This window comes from Mytilus edulis, chromosome 5, assembly GCF_963676685.1.
Source record: "Mytilus edulis chromosome 5, xbMytEdul2.2, whole genome shotgun sequence".
Classification (NCBI taxonomy): Eukaryota; Metazoa; Mollusca; class Bivalvia; order Mytilida; family Mytilidae; genus Mytilus; species Mytilus edulis.
This window is the reverse complement of record NC_092348.1, coordinates 34,579,185-34,594,735: the sequence shown is the minus strand read 5'-3', so window position 1 is coordinate 34,594,735 and position 15,551 is coordinate 34,579,185. Positions and strand designations below refer to the sequence as shown.

The 15,551-nt window shown below is 34.0% G+C and overlaps 1 protein-coding gene across 2 annotated transcripts in view; it reads right to left on the bottom strand.

Moving 5' to 3' along the window:
• Positions 1-2,568: 2,568 nt before the first annotated feature.
• Positions 2,569-15,551, bottom strand: part of LOC139523517 (uncharacterized) — a 33,852-nt gene continuing 20,869 nt past the window's right edge. The window contains exons 2-5 of one of the 2 annotated variants that reach the window (XM_071317583.1): positions 11,885-12,246; positions 7,921-8,246; positions 3,531-3,745; positions 2,569-3,051 (exon numbers count right to left, since the gene is read on the bottom strand). In XM_071317583.1, the coding sequence (XP_071173684.1) occupies positions 2,818-3,051; positions 3,531-3,745; positions 7,921-8,246; positions 11,885-12,246 (1,137 nt within the window). In that variant the 3' untranslated portion in view covers positions 2,569-2,817. The remainder of the gene's footprint in view (positions 3,052-3,530; positions 3,746-7,920; positions 8,247-11,884; positions 12,247-15,551) is intronic. The other variant, XM_071317584.1, reaches the window with a different exon arrangement.

Genomic DNA, 15,551 nt, shown 5'->3' with positions numbered 1-15,551 from the left:
CAGCTGAAGGACGCCTCCGGGCGCGGGAATTTCTCACTGCATTGAAGAACTATTGGTGACCTTCTGCTGTTGTCTTTTCCATGATCGGGTCGTTGTCTCTTTGACACATTCCCCATTTCTATTCTCAATTTTAAGAATATAATTCATGACACAAATGTGACATTCAAACTCAGAGACCGAAAACAGACTGACAAGGCCATGTCTAAAAAGGAAAAGACAAACAAAAAAATAATAGTACACATGACACAACATAGAAAATAATAAAAAAAAACTAAGCAACACGAACCCAACAAAGAACTGGGGGTGAACTCCGGTGTAGTCTACTCACTCTTTTGGCAAAATTCATGCATTTAAGGGCAATAATGACAATTTTGACGTATTGAGACAATTGGTAGAGGAAACTATCTTAAACATGTTTGCTCCTGGCATCAAATTTGCTCTATTTATAATGGATAAAACTTGAATTTTACCCCTATGTTCCATTTTTAGCCGTGTCAACCATCTATTTAAACTAGAAACCCTAATGATGATAGGGCCAATTTAAGGTTAAATTTGACTCAGTAGTTTCAGGGAAGGTTTTTTTGTAAAAGTTATCGACGAAGAACACCAAGTGATGAGAAAAGTTCACTTAGCTCTTAAGGCCAGTCCAGTTAAAAACGGGAGCAGTTAAAGCCAATTAAGTATTTGAACAACTAATTACCATTACTCTATGCTTTAATGGAAGATACAATGTAGTTGGTTGTCCTTTAAATTAATTCATAATTTTTCTTAACTCTGAATTACAGCTTGATAAATTGGCAGGTGTACATAATTGTGTTTTTGTTATTTGTCTTACTAGTCCTGATTGTTGTTTCATTGAGATATACCACACGCGACATTTTTTTCGTGTCCAAATATTTATCTTACAATGCTAGGTACAGGTCCTGCGTTTGATGTTGGCGGCGAGATTGCGTTTAAAAAAAAAGGTGTTAGAGGGCCATACTTTTGCAAATAACATCTGCAATATTACCTATGAATTTCATTTTAGATCATTTTAGTCCTGTTTTAAGTGCTGCGAGTTCTTTCCTTCAACCTTGCACTCCGTGTCTGAATTAATTTTTAAGAAAGTCCTTTTTCGTGGTGTTAAACTAAAAACAAGACATTTTTCAATCATTGACAAGTTTATTCATAATAATCAAACTGTATCCATATAATCATCGTTTGCTTTGTATGAAAATCAGTTTTTTTTTTTTTTTTAATATTACATAGATAACAAAAATGTATTGATTTTCAAATTAACAAATTGTTGGTATTTTTTTTTAAAGATATCTTGTTTGTACTCGTGATTAGTTTTCCAATATCAATTGCAGGACATGAAGCCGAATTTTGATAAAGGAATCATGCACGTAATGTATCCTCTGCAATTGTAAATAATTGACTGCACAGCGTTGTTTACAAAACACATTTCAGTTCTTAATTTTTTATCAAATCAAGACAACATGAAAGTAAAAAATTGAAACAAAAACAGATTTGTTTTCACGTATTCAAATATAGTCTGATTAAAATCAAATCTCTCAGCGCTCCCGTTTCTGATATGTCGCTTGGAGGTCTGCATAAACCCGCTTTGAGGTCACATGCAGGTGACCTCGTAGGTGTGTATTTTCGACCAATGGAAATGCTTCTCAAGTTCGACATTTTGAAAGTTTATCGTGTGATAAAGGGATTTTACAGTAACACATTTAATTTACCACGAAATCGTCAGTCAAAAGAATTCATTCGGAATTTCTTTCAATGATTCTATCCCACACGAGGTTACGAACGGATTTATTTACTTCCGTTTTTTTTGTGTAGCAGATTTTTTTATAATTTTAACATGTTCTTGCTATGTTGTGTTGACTAATATGAGTAGCGATCAAATATGTATGTTCACCTTATTTAAATATATTGTCATTGATAGCACTTGTTTATGGAGGATGGCGACTTCTACTATCTATAATATGTGCATACTTAAACTTCGACTTAAAATCATACATGTAAATGAATTTTACTGCTATGGATATGAAGAGTCCTGCCACCCCAGAAGAGTTTATTACTTCTCTTATATATGTGTGATTTGTGGTTTCTCATTTATTCAGACTGACATTATACCATCCGGCAACAAGGTTGAGAACTGTTTGAGCATGAACATGAACAAAATAATGGTATAAGCATTAAATGTTATAGACACATTGAAAAAGTGTTAAAACTAAAAGAAGAGCTAAGTTCATTAAAGAAAGTATCGAATTGACACAAGATGTGGTGTGCGAAAGGCTTACAATTTAACATGTTCAAAAACAAAGTCAGAAAGTAAAAAACAAAATTTCGAAAAAACGACCACTATCACAACATCCAAATAAACAACAAAGAACAGATATTCCATTCGACACATCAGAGACGGGAGCGCTGAGAGGTTTGATTTTAATCAGACCGATTCAAATACCGATGGACATTTTATGTTTTGCCAATGGCGCTTCTACCACATCAACAATTAGGGTCTGGATTGGCGGTTTCTCAATTCTGTATTTAATTATTTTTTATGCCATTTTTCCCTTTTCTTTTTGACCATTTTTCTCAATTTCTTATATTTAAGCACTAAATTATTCTCTACAGAGACATGCAATACAATTGTATAAATATTATATGTTACTGTTCTCTATTTTTTATTTTAATTTTTTTTTATTCTCTTTTCTTTTTATGTTTTGCCCTTTACTCTCTTCCTATTAACCCCCATTCATACCCTCAACAATAATATAAGCAGAAATGAACAATTCGCTTTTGGTATGTCTAGGCTTCGATAACTCAATTAAAGAAGTCTAACTGAGTTAGTACTTCTTGACCTTTCCAAAAATAGACTAGAGATGATATAATTATCAGCGAAATAATAATAACAATGCTAAACGTTCCAAACAGTAACACTAGTATTATTACTACGAGTAACGATGCAGGCTTCCAATATCTGTACACGTAGTCTAGTTTAATATCTTGAGGGTCGGGCTCGGGTTCTACGTCATCATTGTCCTCCCGTGGTAAAACCTGAAAGAGTCGAATTATTTTCGTGAATTGCTTTCGTTCTAAACTTAAAATTGTTTTATTGAATACGAAAACTATATGTAAAAGATATAAATGAAAATAAACAAGATCGCTTTTTTTTTCTAAAAACATTTTGAACAAAAGGAAGAGACTAGCAGTAAATGGACCATAACATTAAGTTTTCTCGTTTAAACTGTTTTACATTTGTCAGTTCGGGGCCTTTTTCATGCTTGAGTTAGTTTGCGTTGCTGTATAGGTTTTGCTCATTGGTGACCTATATTTATTATATCATCTACAACATTTGTGTCTCTAATGGATAGTTGTCTCGTTGACAATCATACCATGTCTTCATATAAATTTGCACACATAAACAACTCAAGGGCATGACTAATCTAAATCAAAATTGAATTACTTTTAATATTAATTGAACATTAAAATTTTTTGATGTTCAACTAAGGTAAAATAATTTTGGATTAATATACCTGTGTCATCAGCTTAAGGACTGGAACATCCAACGTTGGTATTACAGTTTTAAGGTATGCATGAGTAGGGTCTACATCAGAACAATAGTTCTTAATCCGAACAAACCTTGTATCCGGTATACCCAGTAAATGTCGAAAGTTTGCCTCTTTTTCTGTAATGGTATCCCCTGTTGAGAATGCATCCGCATGTGTCATGACACCATACACGGTTATGTCTAAAAATATTGAAACACATATTACAGTGTATATAAAGTGCGAATCCAGTCAGTTCATTTTCACTGTTGTGTGCGAGTATGTTCATTGTAGAATAAAGGATCATGGGAAAACATTATTTGTTTACGTTTTGAAATTACCAAAATAATTGATTTGAAACTAAATTTTAACATATTTTCATTATGATGTGTCTTTTTAATGTAAAATAAATGTATTAAAGTTCAAATATGTGTTATAAAAGCAACATAATATAGAATATCAATTATTAATGGCGATCCATTTTCACTATAGATGCGATGAATTATCACTGTATGGCATTCATTTCTGATGTAGAATTTTCGAAGATGCGATGAATTTTTATTGTAGATTAATGTGATAATTAGACTCAACAAATGAAAAACTTATTAGATTGCTTTAATATTTATATCTATTTATAACTTGTTTGTGTCTATAAAAACTGGCTGGCCATTTATATCTTTTCCCACAGTATTGACATGTGTGAACTGTATTGCCATGTTTCATTGCTTTGTGATTCGCTAGGTCTTTAGAAGTTGCAAATTCCTGATTACACAAATCACACTGATACTTTTTGTTGTTTTCTTGGTGCATGTTGTTTCAAATTATGTTTGTAAAAAATATACTTTCTTAAATTTATAAGGCTTGTTGTTTAGGTGCTTGTTGACTTGGCCATCAAAGAGTTGTTTTTATACGACCGCAATTTTTTTTCGGTTCGTATATTGCTATGATGTCGTCATAAGACACGTTTGGTTTCCGGACAACTTCAATTTAAGTGAATGGATCTATATAAATTTTAAAGAAGGTTCAATACCACAAAATGAAGGTTGGGATTATTTTGGGGATGATGGTTCCAACTTTTTACGAAAAAGGGGCATAAAAGAAGCATTCTTTTTAGTTTCAGGATAATTTCTTGTGTATAAGAATTTCGATTGCTCTGAAATTGTAATACAGCGTTCAATACCACAAGTAGAAGGCTAGGATTTATTTTGGGGGTTATGGTACTAACAGTTTAGGAATGAAGGAACAAAAAAGGGACAAAAAACAAAGTGTACGGATCTCTCTAAAATTGTACTACAAGGTTCATTACCACAAAGGAAAGACTGGTATTGGGTTTGATGGGTATTGGTCCTAGATGGAAAACAAAATTCTAATTTTTTAAAGGGGTTCATATCTCTTTTATTTTTTTTTTAAATTGTAAATTTTTGAAAAGTTTCAAGAAGAAACCTTCAGTTGCACAGTATTGCACATACGATTTGTAAAATCTTCGACCACATTTACCTTGTGCTTGTGTCAGAAACCTATATAACGTCATTTCACAATTCAAATTCGGATAGTATCAAGCTTTAATATTGTGTCCAAATTTGCCCCAACTGTTCAGGGTTCGACCTCTGCGGTCAGCGAAGCATTTTAAATGTTTAACTACAAAACGAGCTGATGTGATTAAAAGTTCCTGTTGCTTTCTTCATATGGTGAGCCAGGCCAGCAAAGGCGTATCAAGGACTGCCTGCACAAATTTGGTTGATTATATATATAGGGAATCACTGAAGCGTATCTGGAGTCCCCCCCCCCACTTTTTAGGTCATCCATCGGGTCCGCCTTACAAAAAGTTCTGGATCCGCCACTACCCAGTTCTGCTTTTGAAGTGTTTGGAACAATGAGTACAAATCAGGCCTTCTCCATGCTATCAGTTTTCATGCTCATTGAGAAGTCTTAAAATTTTAATTCACGCTGACCACATTTGTGTAACTCATTAGTGTGGATCTTCTTATGCCTGTGAAAACTAGCTACCCATTTTGTCTTGAAAGGACAATAAGTGCATTGGTATGAAGACCCCTCCTTCTAAACTTTAGTTCTGTGGTTCATCTTCACTTGCTTCCCGTATTGTAGAATCCCAAATGCTTCAATATTCATATTCTGAAGGAAAGTTAGTTTTAGCTCGAATATTGCTTGCATGTTCTTTACTGTATAAAATGAAACGACATGTGACATATAAATTATCCAAAGTCATCAAAGCGTGAAATGCAACTCAAGTTGTGTAGGGCAAACTTTTTCTGTCAAAAATATAAACTGATAAAGTTGCATTGGTACATGATGTACGTGTTGTAGAGCATCCTTGATACTACCGCAGAGGTCGAACCCCGAACAGTTTGGGGCAAGTATGTACACAACATTTAAGCAAGACATAATTTTTGATGAAATAAAGAAAATGTTGAATATCGGACCCTTTGTACCTCAATGTGGACCATTTCGATAACTTGGCCCAAAATACAAAAATCCCAAAATTAAAAACACGGTGAGATTCAGCATGCCAAAGTACCCCAAATATTCAATTGTTGTTGAAATTCAAAAGAATTTATTTCTTTACAGTTAGGACCCCACAAACTTGTTAAATGGACCAAAAAAATAATAACCTCAATCATGTATGGATTCAGCCTACCAAAGAACCTCAAGTTTTATTTTGGACCCTGTGGGCTAATTTAAAACCGGACCCAAAATCAAAAATCTTACGTCAAAACCTCGTTGAAATTGGTCAAGAAGTGATTTATAAAAAAAAATTAGAAAAACTTTGTTGTTTTTTATCCCTTTTTATCCCATTCTATTTCGATAGACATGATAGATGTTCGTATTCAGTGATGAAGTGTCATTGCATTGGATAAATATAACTGTATTTTAAATAAAGATGCTGATGAATTATAAAAAAAATCTATTACAAAAAGTCATGCTTCTTCTGCTTTGTAAATAGACCCATACTCAAAATTTGTTTGAACATTCGTATAATGACTACTGCAGAAACATGAATTTTATCAAATTGGCATGCATTTTAAAATATATTTCTTTAATCTAAAACAGTACACTTTTAACTCTTAAATGATCCACATGTTGTTATATCATGACTGCAATGTATTATATATAAAATAAATATTAATTCTATTGAATTTATTGGAGTGTTCAATCAAACTTTCCATCTCAAAGTCAGCACTATCAAACCCTTTTCTTACTTTAATTATTGTTTGAGCAAGTCGGCTGAATTAGGAATTTATTGAATTTGCATAAAAATGAATAAAATTCATACAGTGAAAATGCACCGCTTATACAATACTAATGAATCGCTCTACAGTGAAAATGAAAGTAAAGTATCATTATTCAACAGTAAATATGACTCGCATAAAGATAGCATCATAGTAAAATTCAATACAATATGGACAAACCGAATAACAAAAGCTATTCTACGTTATACAACATTAATAATTGTGTTGAAATGAATATTTTTCTTCAACTACATCTTTCCTGCTAGTTTTTAATCACCTGCACGATTTGTTCGTAAAACGTCCTAAATATTCACCTATTTCGGTATATATTTCACGTATGGATGGCTCTCGTCGCGATAAAAACCCGTTCCCATCTCGTATTTTGTCTAACTTGTATTATTTATTACTAAACATTTACATGTGAACTATTTTTCTTCATTTTCTTCAAATATCATAACTTTTTCGTCTGTTTATTTACCATTCTACATCAGAAATGCGTGGCATATACAGTGAAAATGGTATTTTAGGATCCGCACTTTACATACACTGTATTAGTAAGTTAAACTATTTATACATTATCATAGTTGTATAATATTAACAAAATCAAGGACAATGTTTTCATTGTAAATTGTTTGATGCAGTCAGATACAGTAAGCGATTTCTTTCCCTATTGGCGTATTGCGTCGCTCCTCGAAAAAATAATCATAAACACAAAATTACATGTATTTGTCATGTCTATGAATTCATCAGTCTAGTGATGTCATCAAATAAGTGAATAGATCTAAAAACATTTGTTACTGTGATGTTCACCAAAAGAAATTTGATTTCAATATTGGAACTAAAGTTCAATGTACATGACTGTCAGTTAAGTGGCGGATCACTTTTCATTAGAGGGATCGCTGACTTACTTAAAAAAGGGGGGCTCCAGTCATGCTTCAGTGATTCCCTATTTATTCAACTTTTTTTTTCTACGAATGGGGGGGGGGGGGGGGGGGGGGGGGGGCAGGCCCCCTGGATTAGCCTATATTGTTTAGAATAGAAAATGTAATCATGGTATCTATACTTCCAATTGAAGGGGCAATAATTTACGTCCAGAATTTGCAAGCATCTGACTTACATATTAAACTTACCTTTATTACTGGCGATTTCAGCTATCGTCTCAAACAATGTACTTGGTAAATTAGACAACGGGTTACACGAACAGACAGCTATAATACGGTCTACCCGTTTGTAAACAGGTCTGGAACTGTATTTCATTCTTAAGGCATTTCCTCCGTATTTCTTTCCGTATTCGATGACATCTGAGAGGAGTTCATTTTCTTTCATTTTTCCTTTCAAAATTATGTTTAAAAGTTCTCTGTTCAGTTCTGAACCCTCGTTTTCGAATCCAGTCATATCTATAAACGTAGGCATTAAAACTGTATCCGTTTCTTTGTAATAAACTTCCTTTCTATAGCTGAAATATTGAAAATAAATACATAAATATACTATTAATTGAAATATGTCGTATAAATAAAAATATGTCTTTATATTTTCAAAATCTTTATGTTCCTGCTCATGTCAGGAGCCTTTAATTCAGTGGTTGTTGTATATCATCTTTATATATTTTTTTTATAAATAAATGAGGACGCTGGTTTCTTCGCTTGAATTGTTTTAACTTTGTCGTTTCGATGCCTTTTATTGGCGTTTTGCATTTGTGCCGATCTGCATTTCATTTGCGCCGATTTTTTCTTTCATTTGCGCTGATTTTTTTTCCATTTGCACCGATTTTTTTACAGGTAAATTACAGGTGAATAGATATAAGAAGATGTGGTATGAGTGCCAATGAGACAACTCTCTAACAAAGTCATGTTATTTTTCATTTATTATTATAGACGTCTTCGGTTAGCCACTTGTAAAAATGAAATGAATTGTCAATCATAACATGTATATATATATATATATATATACAACTCGTCTAAACATCAACCCAACAATGTTAGATCTGTAAATTTGCTTTCGCAAATTTTTGGTTCTTCCCTCGCCGGGATTCGAACCCATGCTACTGTGATATCGTGACACCAAATCGCCTGCACTGCAGCCGTCCCGCTAGACCACACGACCACCTGGGCTCTCAAAAAAAGAGCTTTCGCTGGCCGTGTGTTACCTTTCCACGTCAGTTTTAATCTAGCGGCGTACTGCAGTACATGATATATAAGGCATGAAGATGTTATTGTTACAGATCAGCTAAATTATCTATAGTAAAGGATCCTACAAATTAATGTAAGATACAGTCACAGAAAATAATTATATTTATAAGTACGTCTGAGTCAGTGATAACCCTACAACAGATGTATCCATCGGATCGCCATCAATGATGGTGATACATGGCTGTGTACATAATGTATATACAACTCGTCTAAACATCAACCCAACAATGTTAGATCTGTAAATTTGCTTTCGCAAATTTTTGGTTCTTCCCTCGCCGGGATTCGAACCCATGCTACTGTGATATCGTGACACCAAATCGCCTGCACTGCAGCCGTCCCGCTAGACCACACGACCACCTGGGCTCTCAAAAAAAGAGCTTTCGCTGGCCGTGTGTTACCTTTCCACGTCAGTTTTAATCTAGCGGCGTACTGCAGTACATGATATATAAGGCATGAAGATGTTATTGTTACAGATCAGCTAAATTATCTATAGTAAAGGATCCTACAAATTAATGTAAGATACAGTCACAGAAAATAATTATATTTATAAGTACGTCTGAGTCAGTGATAACCCTACAACAGATGTATCCATCGGATCGCCATCAATGATGGTGATACATGGCTGTGTACATAATGTATATACAACTCGTCTAAACATCAACCCAACAATGTTAGATCTGTAAATTTGCTTTCGCAAATTTTTGGTTCTTCCCTCGCCGGGATTCGAACCCATGCTACTGTGATATCGTGACACCAAATCTATACAACTCGTCTAAACATCAACCCAACAATGTTAGATCTGTAAATTTGCTTTCGCAAATTTTTGGTTCTTCCCTCGCCGGGATTCGAACCCATGCTACTGTGATATCGTGACACCAAATCGCCTGCACTGCAGCCGTCCCGCTAGACCACACGACCACCTGGGCTCTCTAAAAAAGAGCTTTCGCTGGCCGTGTGTTACCTTTCCTCGTCAGTTTAATCTAGCGGCGTACTACAGTACATGATATATAAGGCATGAAGATGTTATTATTACAGATCAGCTAAATTATCTATAGTAAAGGATCCTACAAATTAATGTAATATACAGTCACAGAAAATAATTATATTTATAAGTACGTCTGAGTCAGTGACAACTCTACAACAGATGTATCCATCGGATCGCCATCAATGATGGTGATACATGGCTGTGTACATAATGTATATACAACTCGTCTAAACATCAACCCAACAATGTTAGATCTGTAAATTTGCTTTCGCAAATTTTTGGTTCTTCCCTCGCCGGGATTCGAACCCATGCTACTGTGATATCGTGACACCAAATCGCCTGCACTGCAGCCGTCCCGCTAGACCACACGACCACCTGGGCTCTCTGAAAAAGAGCTTTCGCTGGCCGTGTGTTACCTTTCCTCGTCAGTTTAATCTAGCGGCGTACTACAGTACATGATATATAAGGCATGAAGATGTTATTATTACAGATCAGCTAAATTATCTATAGTAAAGGATCCTACAAATTAATGTAATATACAGTCACAGAAAATAATTATATTTATAAGTACGTCTGAGTCAGTGACAACTCTACAACAGATGTATCCATCGGATCGCCATCAATGATGGTGATACATGGCTGTGTACATAATGTATATACAACTCGTCTAAACATCAACCCAACAATGTTAGATCTGTAAATTTGCTTTCGCAAATATTTGGTTCTTCCCTCGCCGGGATTCGAACCCATGCTACTGTGATATCGTGACACCAAATAGCCTGCACTACAGCCGTCCCGCTAGACCACACGACCACCTGGGCTCTCTAAAAAAGAGCTTTCGCTGGCCGTGTGTTACCTTTCCTCGTCAGTTTAATCTAGCGGCGTACTACAGTACATGATATATAAGGCATGAAGATGTTATTATTACAGATCAGCTAAATTATCTATAGTAAAGGATCCTACAAATTAATGTAATATACAGTCACAGAAAATAATTATATTTATAAGTACGTCTGAGTCAGTGACAACTCTACAACAGATGTATCCATCGGATCGCCATCAATGATGGTGATACATGGCTGTGTACATAATGTATATACAACTCGTCTAAACATCAACCCAATAATGTTAGATCTGTAAATTTGCTTTCGCAAATTTTTGGTTCTTCCCTCGCCGGGACTGTTGTCCCCTGCTCACCACGGGGAGATGGAAGAAGGACCACAAGAAACATCTCCAGACTTTTTCCTTGACCGTACCGGTAGTTCATAGCCTCTGACTTTCGGTCATCTACCACATGGTTATGCTCGTTTTGTGTTTTGATAATAGTCAGACTATCAGAATCCGTGGTGACTGGATTTACACGATTGTATGGTGCATTAGTAAGATATGTTTTAGGACACTGACCTTTCTATATGTATGATCGTCGTGGATTAAAGAATTGACTCCTCGGCTTAGTTTTAATGTGCAATATGTCCATCATGTTACAACGAAGTTCCAGAACAATATGAATCAAAATTAACTAATTAAACATAAGTGAACAACATTTAAAACCAGATTTTACCAATGGTATAGTACATGTACAAGTATTAACTTACCTGTAAATCTAATTAGGAGCAAATATAAAATCGGCGCAAATGAAATATTGAAATCGGCGCAAATGAAAGAATGAAAATTTCCAAAATCGGCGCAAATGTCATACGCCCGCCTTTTATAGCTGTCATTTGGTATCTAATGGATACCCGTAGTTGTCTTATTGGCAATCATACCAAATCTTCCTATTTTTCATATCCAGTAAATAGTTTTTGAAGCTATTAACCGGTCAATAGCCTTTTTCAGACAATTCCGTAAAATAATAAAATTATGAGCAACAATTCTATACCGAAAATGCCTACTAAGGTAAAATAATTTTCAATTAGTCACCTTTTAAGTCGTCTGGTAACTTGTTTACCAATGGAACTAAAACTTCCATGTTTTGCATGCTCTCTCCACCGGTCGTTGTTCAAACTAGCAAACACTGTATTAAGGAATGCAGATTTTCCACAGCCAGGTGGCCCTAAAACTGCAATATTCAGAGGCCTTTTTCCTGATAACGTGGTTCCTAATAATTTTTTACATTCGTCCAGTAAATCTTGTTTTTGATCATACATAGGATCTTTGGTTGGATCATCATCAACATGTATAATAAATTGGTAGTTTTTAATTGCTTCTTCGTCAGCATTCAAATTAAAGTGATGGTCTTCATGATGCTCCTCAACATCTGGCTTCCATTTGTCGTCTTTTTTCTGTAAAAAAAAAGTCATTTAATCTGCACAGTTCGAGTGACCCTGCTCAAACCGAACGACGTAGGAGTTCGGGTTATTGGGTCATCTCGTTCTGTGCAGATTAAATTACATATACCGATTTGATTGGCCAATTACTGTTTTAACACAAGACAAGACAAGACAAGACAAGACAATATTTTATTTAAGTCTCACCTCTTCATTATAAACCATACAAACAGTTGATAAAACAACATCATAAAACATACAAGAGCCACTCTAAAAAGAGTTATGAGAGACTATCAAAAATGTATATACAGTATTTACACTAAAATTAGCTGTATAAAATACATTTTCTTTTCAATAAAATGTCATTGCAGATTTTGGCAGTATAAAAGTACATATTTTCATCTGTGAATAAAAATATAAATTTATCGTCATCAGACAATTGAATAAAATTAACATTAAATAGAGATGCTTGATAAAACAAATAACAACGCAAATCTTCATACACAGGACAATTCATTATACATGTTTTTCATCTTCAATTAAAAGATTTTCATTACAAATACTGTTATAATAACAAATTCTATTTTCAACTAAAATACCTTCATACCTTCCAGTCTCAATTTTCAAAGGAGCAGTACCACTTCTAAATTTGGCATAGACACTCCTATATCTACCAGGTATAATTTTTAATAAATAATTTTCTTCACCAAATTCATTTTTGAACAGTCTGTAAGTACGTAGTTTACTACCGGCTCGTTTGACATTAAATCAATATACCATTGCTCTTTAAATCTATTGAAACAGATATTCTCAATATTTTTTATAACATGTTTATCAATAATCAAATTTGTATTACAAAAATGTTCCATATCAAGTTCTTTAAACTTTGTGTGTACTCTGAAATTCCAATTTTTCAGTCTATTATTGCGTATATTATTTGCCAATATAAAAACTTTTTTGTTTATTCTATTATCACACATTTTCGTAAATCTACTATAAGTTCTAAAAATACATGTCCATTGTTTTACAATACATGGCATCCAGCCCATATCACCATATAGGGATAAATTAGTGTGTACTTTCCAACACCCATAAAAAAACCGCATTGCCCTATTTTTAACAGCATTTATACAGGAGTATAATTTACTTCCCCATATCGCAGCACCATATTCAATTACAGACATAACAACAGTGTCAAAAAGCTTAGTAAAAGTAGAATATTCAAAACCACCATTAGCTTTGCATTTAGCAATTAGTAAACCTAATGATCTGCTGGCTGATTTTGCTACAATTTTCGCCATCTCGTTATAATCCAAAAATCTCGTTATAATCCAAAAACTCATTTAATATTAAACCAAGATACATATATTTGAATACAATATCTAACTGGTTTCCGTTCAACATAAATTCAAAATTTGTTTGTGTCACAGATTGTTTCTAAAATGAACAATGACGCAATCAATTTACGTGAACGTTTTAGAAATGTGGACTTTATTCCGCAATCCACGGATCCTAGGAAAGTTTCTTGTAGGGAAAAGAAAGGAGGAAATACGACTTTGGTAAGTTTTAAATTAATATTTTTTTTTAATTTGGACTTATTCTAAAATTACGATTTAATGGCATTTTTTTTATTATCGTTTCCGTTTAATTTATTCCCAATTTTTATTTAATTGGTGACATCCCATCGAATTGGATCCGGAGATAAAGGATAATACAGATACAGTTAAGTCGGCTTCATATCTTGACTTACATCTAGAAATTGAAAATGAGGGTCGGTTGAAAACAAAACTTTATGACAAAAGAGATGATTTCAGCTTTCCAATTGTGAACTTTCCATTTCTAAGTAGCAACATTTCAGCAGCACCTGCATACGGGGTATATAATATCTCCCAATTGATACGATATTCCCGTGCTTGCATTTCCTATCATGATTTTCTTGATAGAGGGTTACTGCTCATAAGGAAGCTATTAAACCAAGAGTTCCAAATGGTGAAGTTGAAATCATCCCTTCGTAAATTTTACGGACGCCATCACGAGTTGGTTGACCGTTATGGAATAACCGTTTCACAAATGATATCGAATATGTTCCTAACGTCGTAACTACAATCCCCTTCCCTTTCATGAATGTGTCCTACCGAATTAGACTATTTACCGGATTTGTAATCACATAAGCAACACGACGGGTGCCACATGTGGAGCAGGATCTGCTTACCCTTTCCGGAGCACCTGAGATCACCCCTAGTTTTTGGTGGGGTTCGTGTTGTTTATTCTTTAGTTTTCTATGTTGTGTCATGTGTACTATTGTTTTTCTGTGTGTCTTTTTTCATTTTTAGCCATGGCGTTGTCAGTTTGTTTTAGATTTATGAGTTTGACTGTCCCTTTGGTATCTTTCGTCCCTCTTTTAAGTCTTTGACAAATTGTGTACTTTAAAATCGGTGTATGAAAAAAAATCATAACTGAAAGGGTTGTTGAGTTTAGATTAATTGCTTTTGAATTTCTTTCCCTCAATGATATGCTTAGAGAAAAAAAGAACCGAGGAAGATGTTATATTACCTAAATTTAAAATGTTAAAGAAACAGAAAATACGTTTCTCTTTCAAAACCTTTTACTCCCCGCAATTTTCTTTTTATCTACTACATTTATATTACTTTTAAAGACACGTCTATCTAAATGAAGTCTGATTGATCTCCACCTTATCCCCCTGTTTTAAAACAAATTTATATATGATCCTCATTAAATTCGATCCAAAAATAGTCACTTTATAGGAATAGATATTCAACAAGTCGTTATAAATTCCATTGAGTCTAAAACTAATCCAAATCAGATTTCTTTTATTCGGATATTCTTAGATGCATTTCTTTTTTTTTTTTGCAGAAATTTCCAAAAATTGTTTTAACTATCTTTCTGACTTTAAAACACTGATTTAAAATTTACGTTGTACACTAAATATAATAAACATTTTATGTCCCAGCTTAGATAAAAAAAAAAGAAGAGGAATGAGAAATCTTGTTTTAATATTTGGAAACTACGATGTTTGTACCAAGTTCAACTTTGTCGTAATTTCAAGGCAGATGGCGGATTCGGGGGTAGGGCGAACAGGTCGTTAACCCTTGGATTAGACAAAGTATCGTGTTTTAACTTAAAATCGTCAATATTGTCTTTAGTCTCGCTACACTCGGTGATATTTTTTTTTTAATTTGATAGAATAACGCCCCTTTCAAAATCCAGGAACCGCCCCTAAAGGTAAAAATAGATTTGAACTGTGCAGTATATCTAAGGTAGTTAATGCACACCTTTGCTGTGCATTATCCAGATTATAG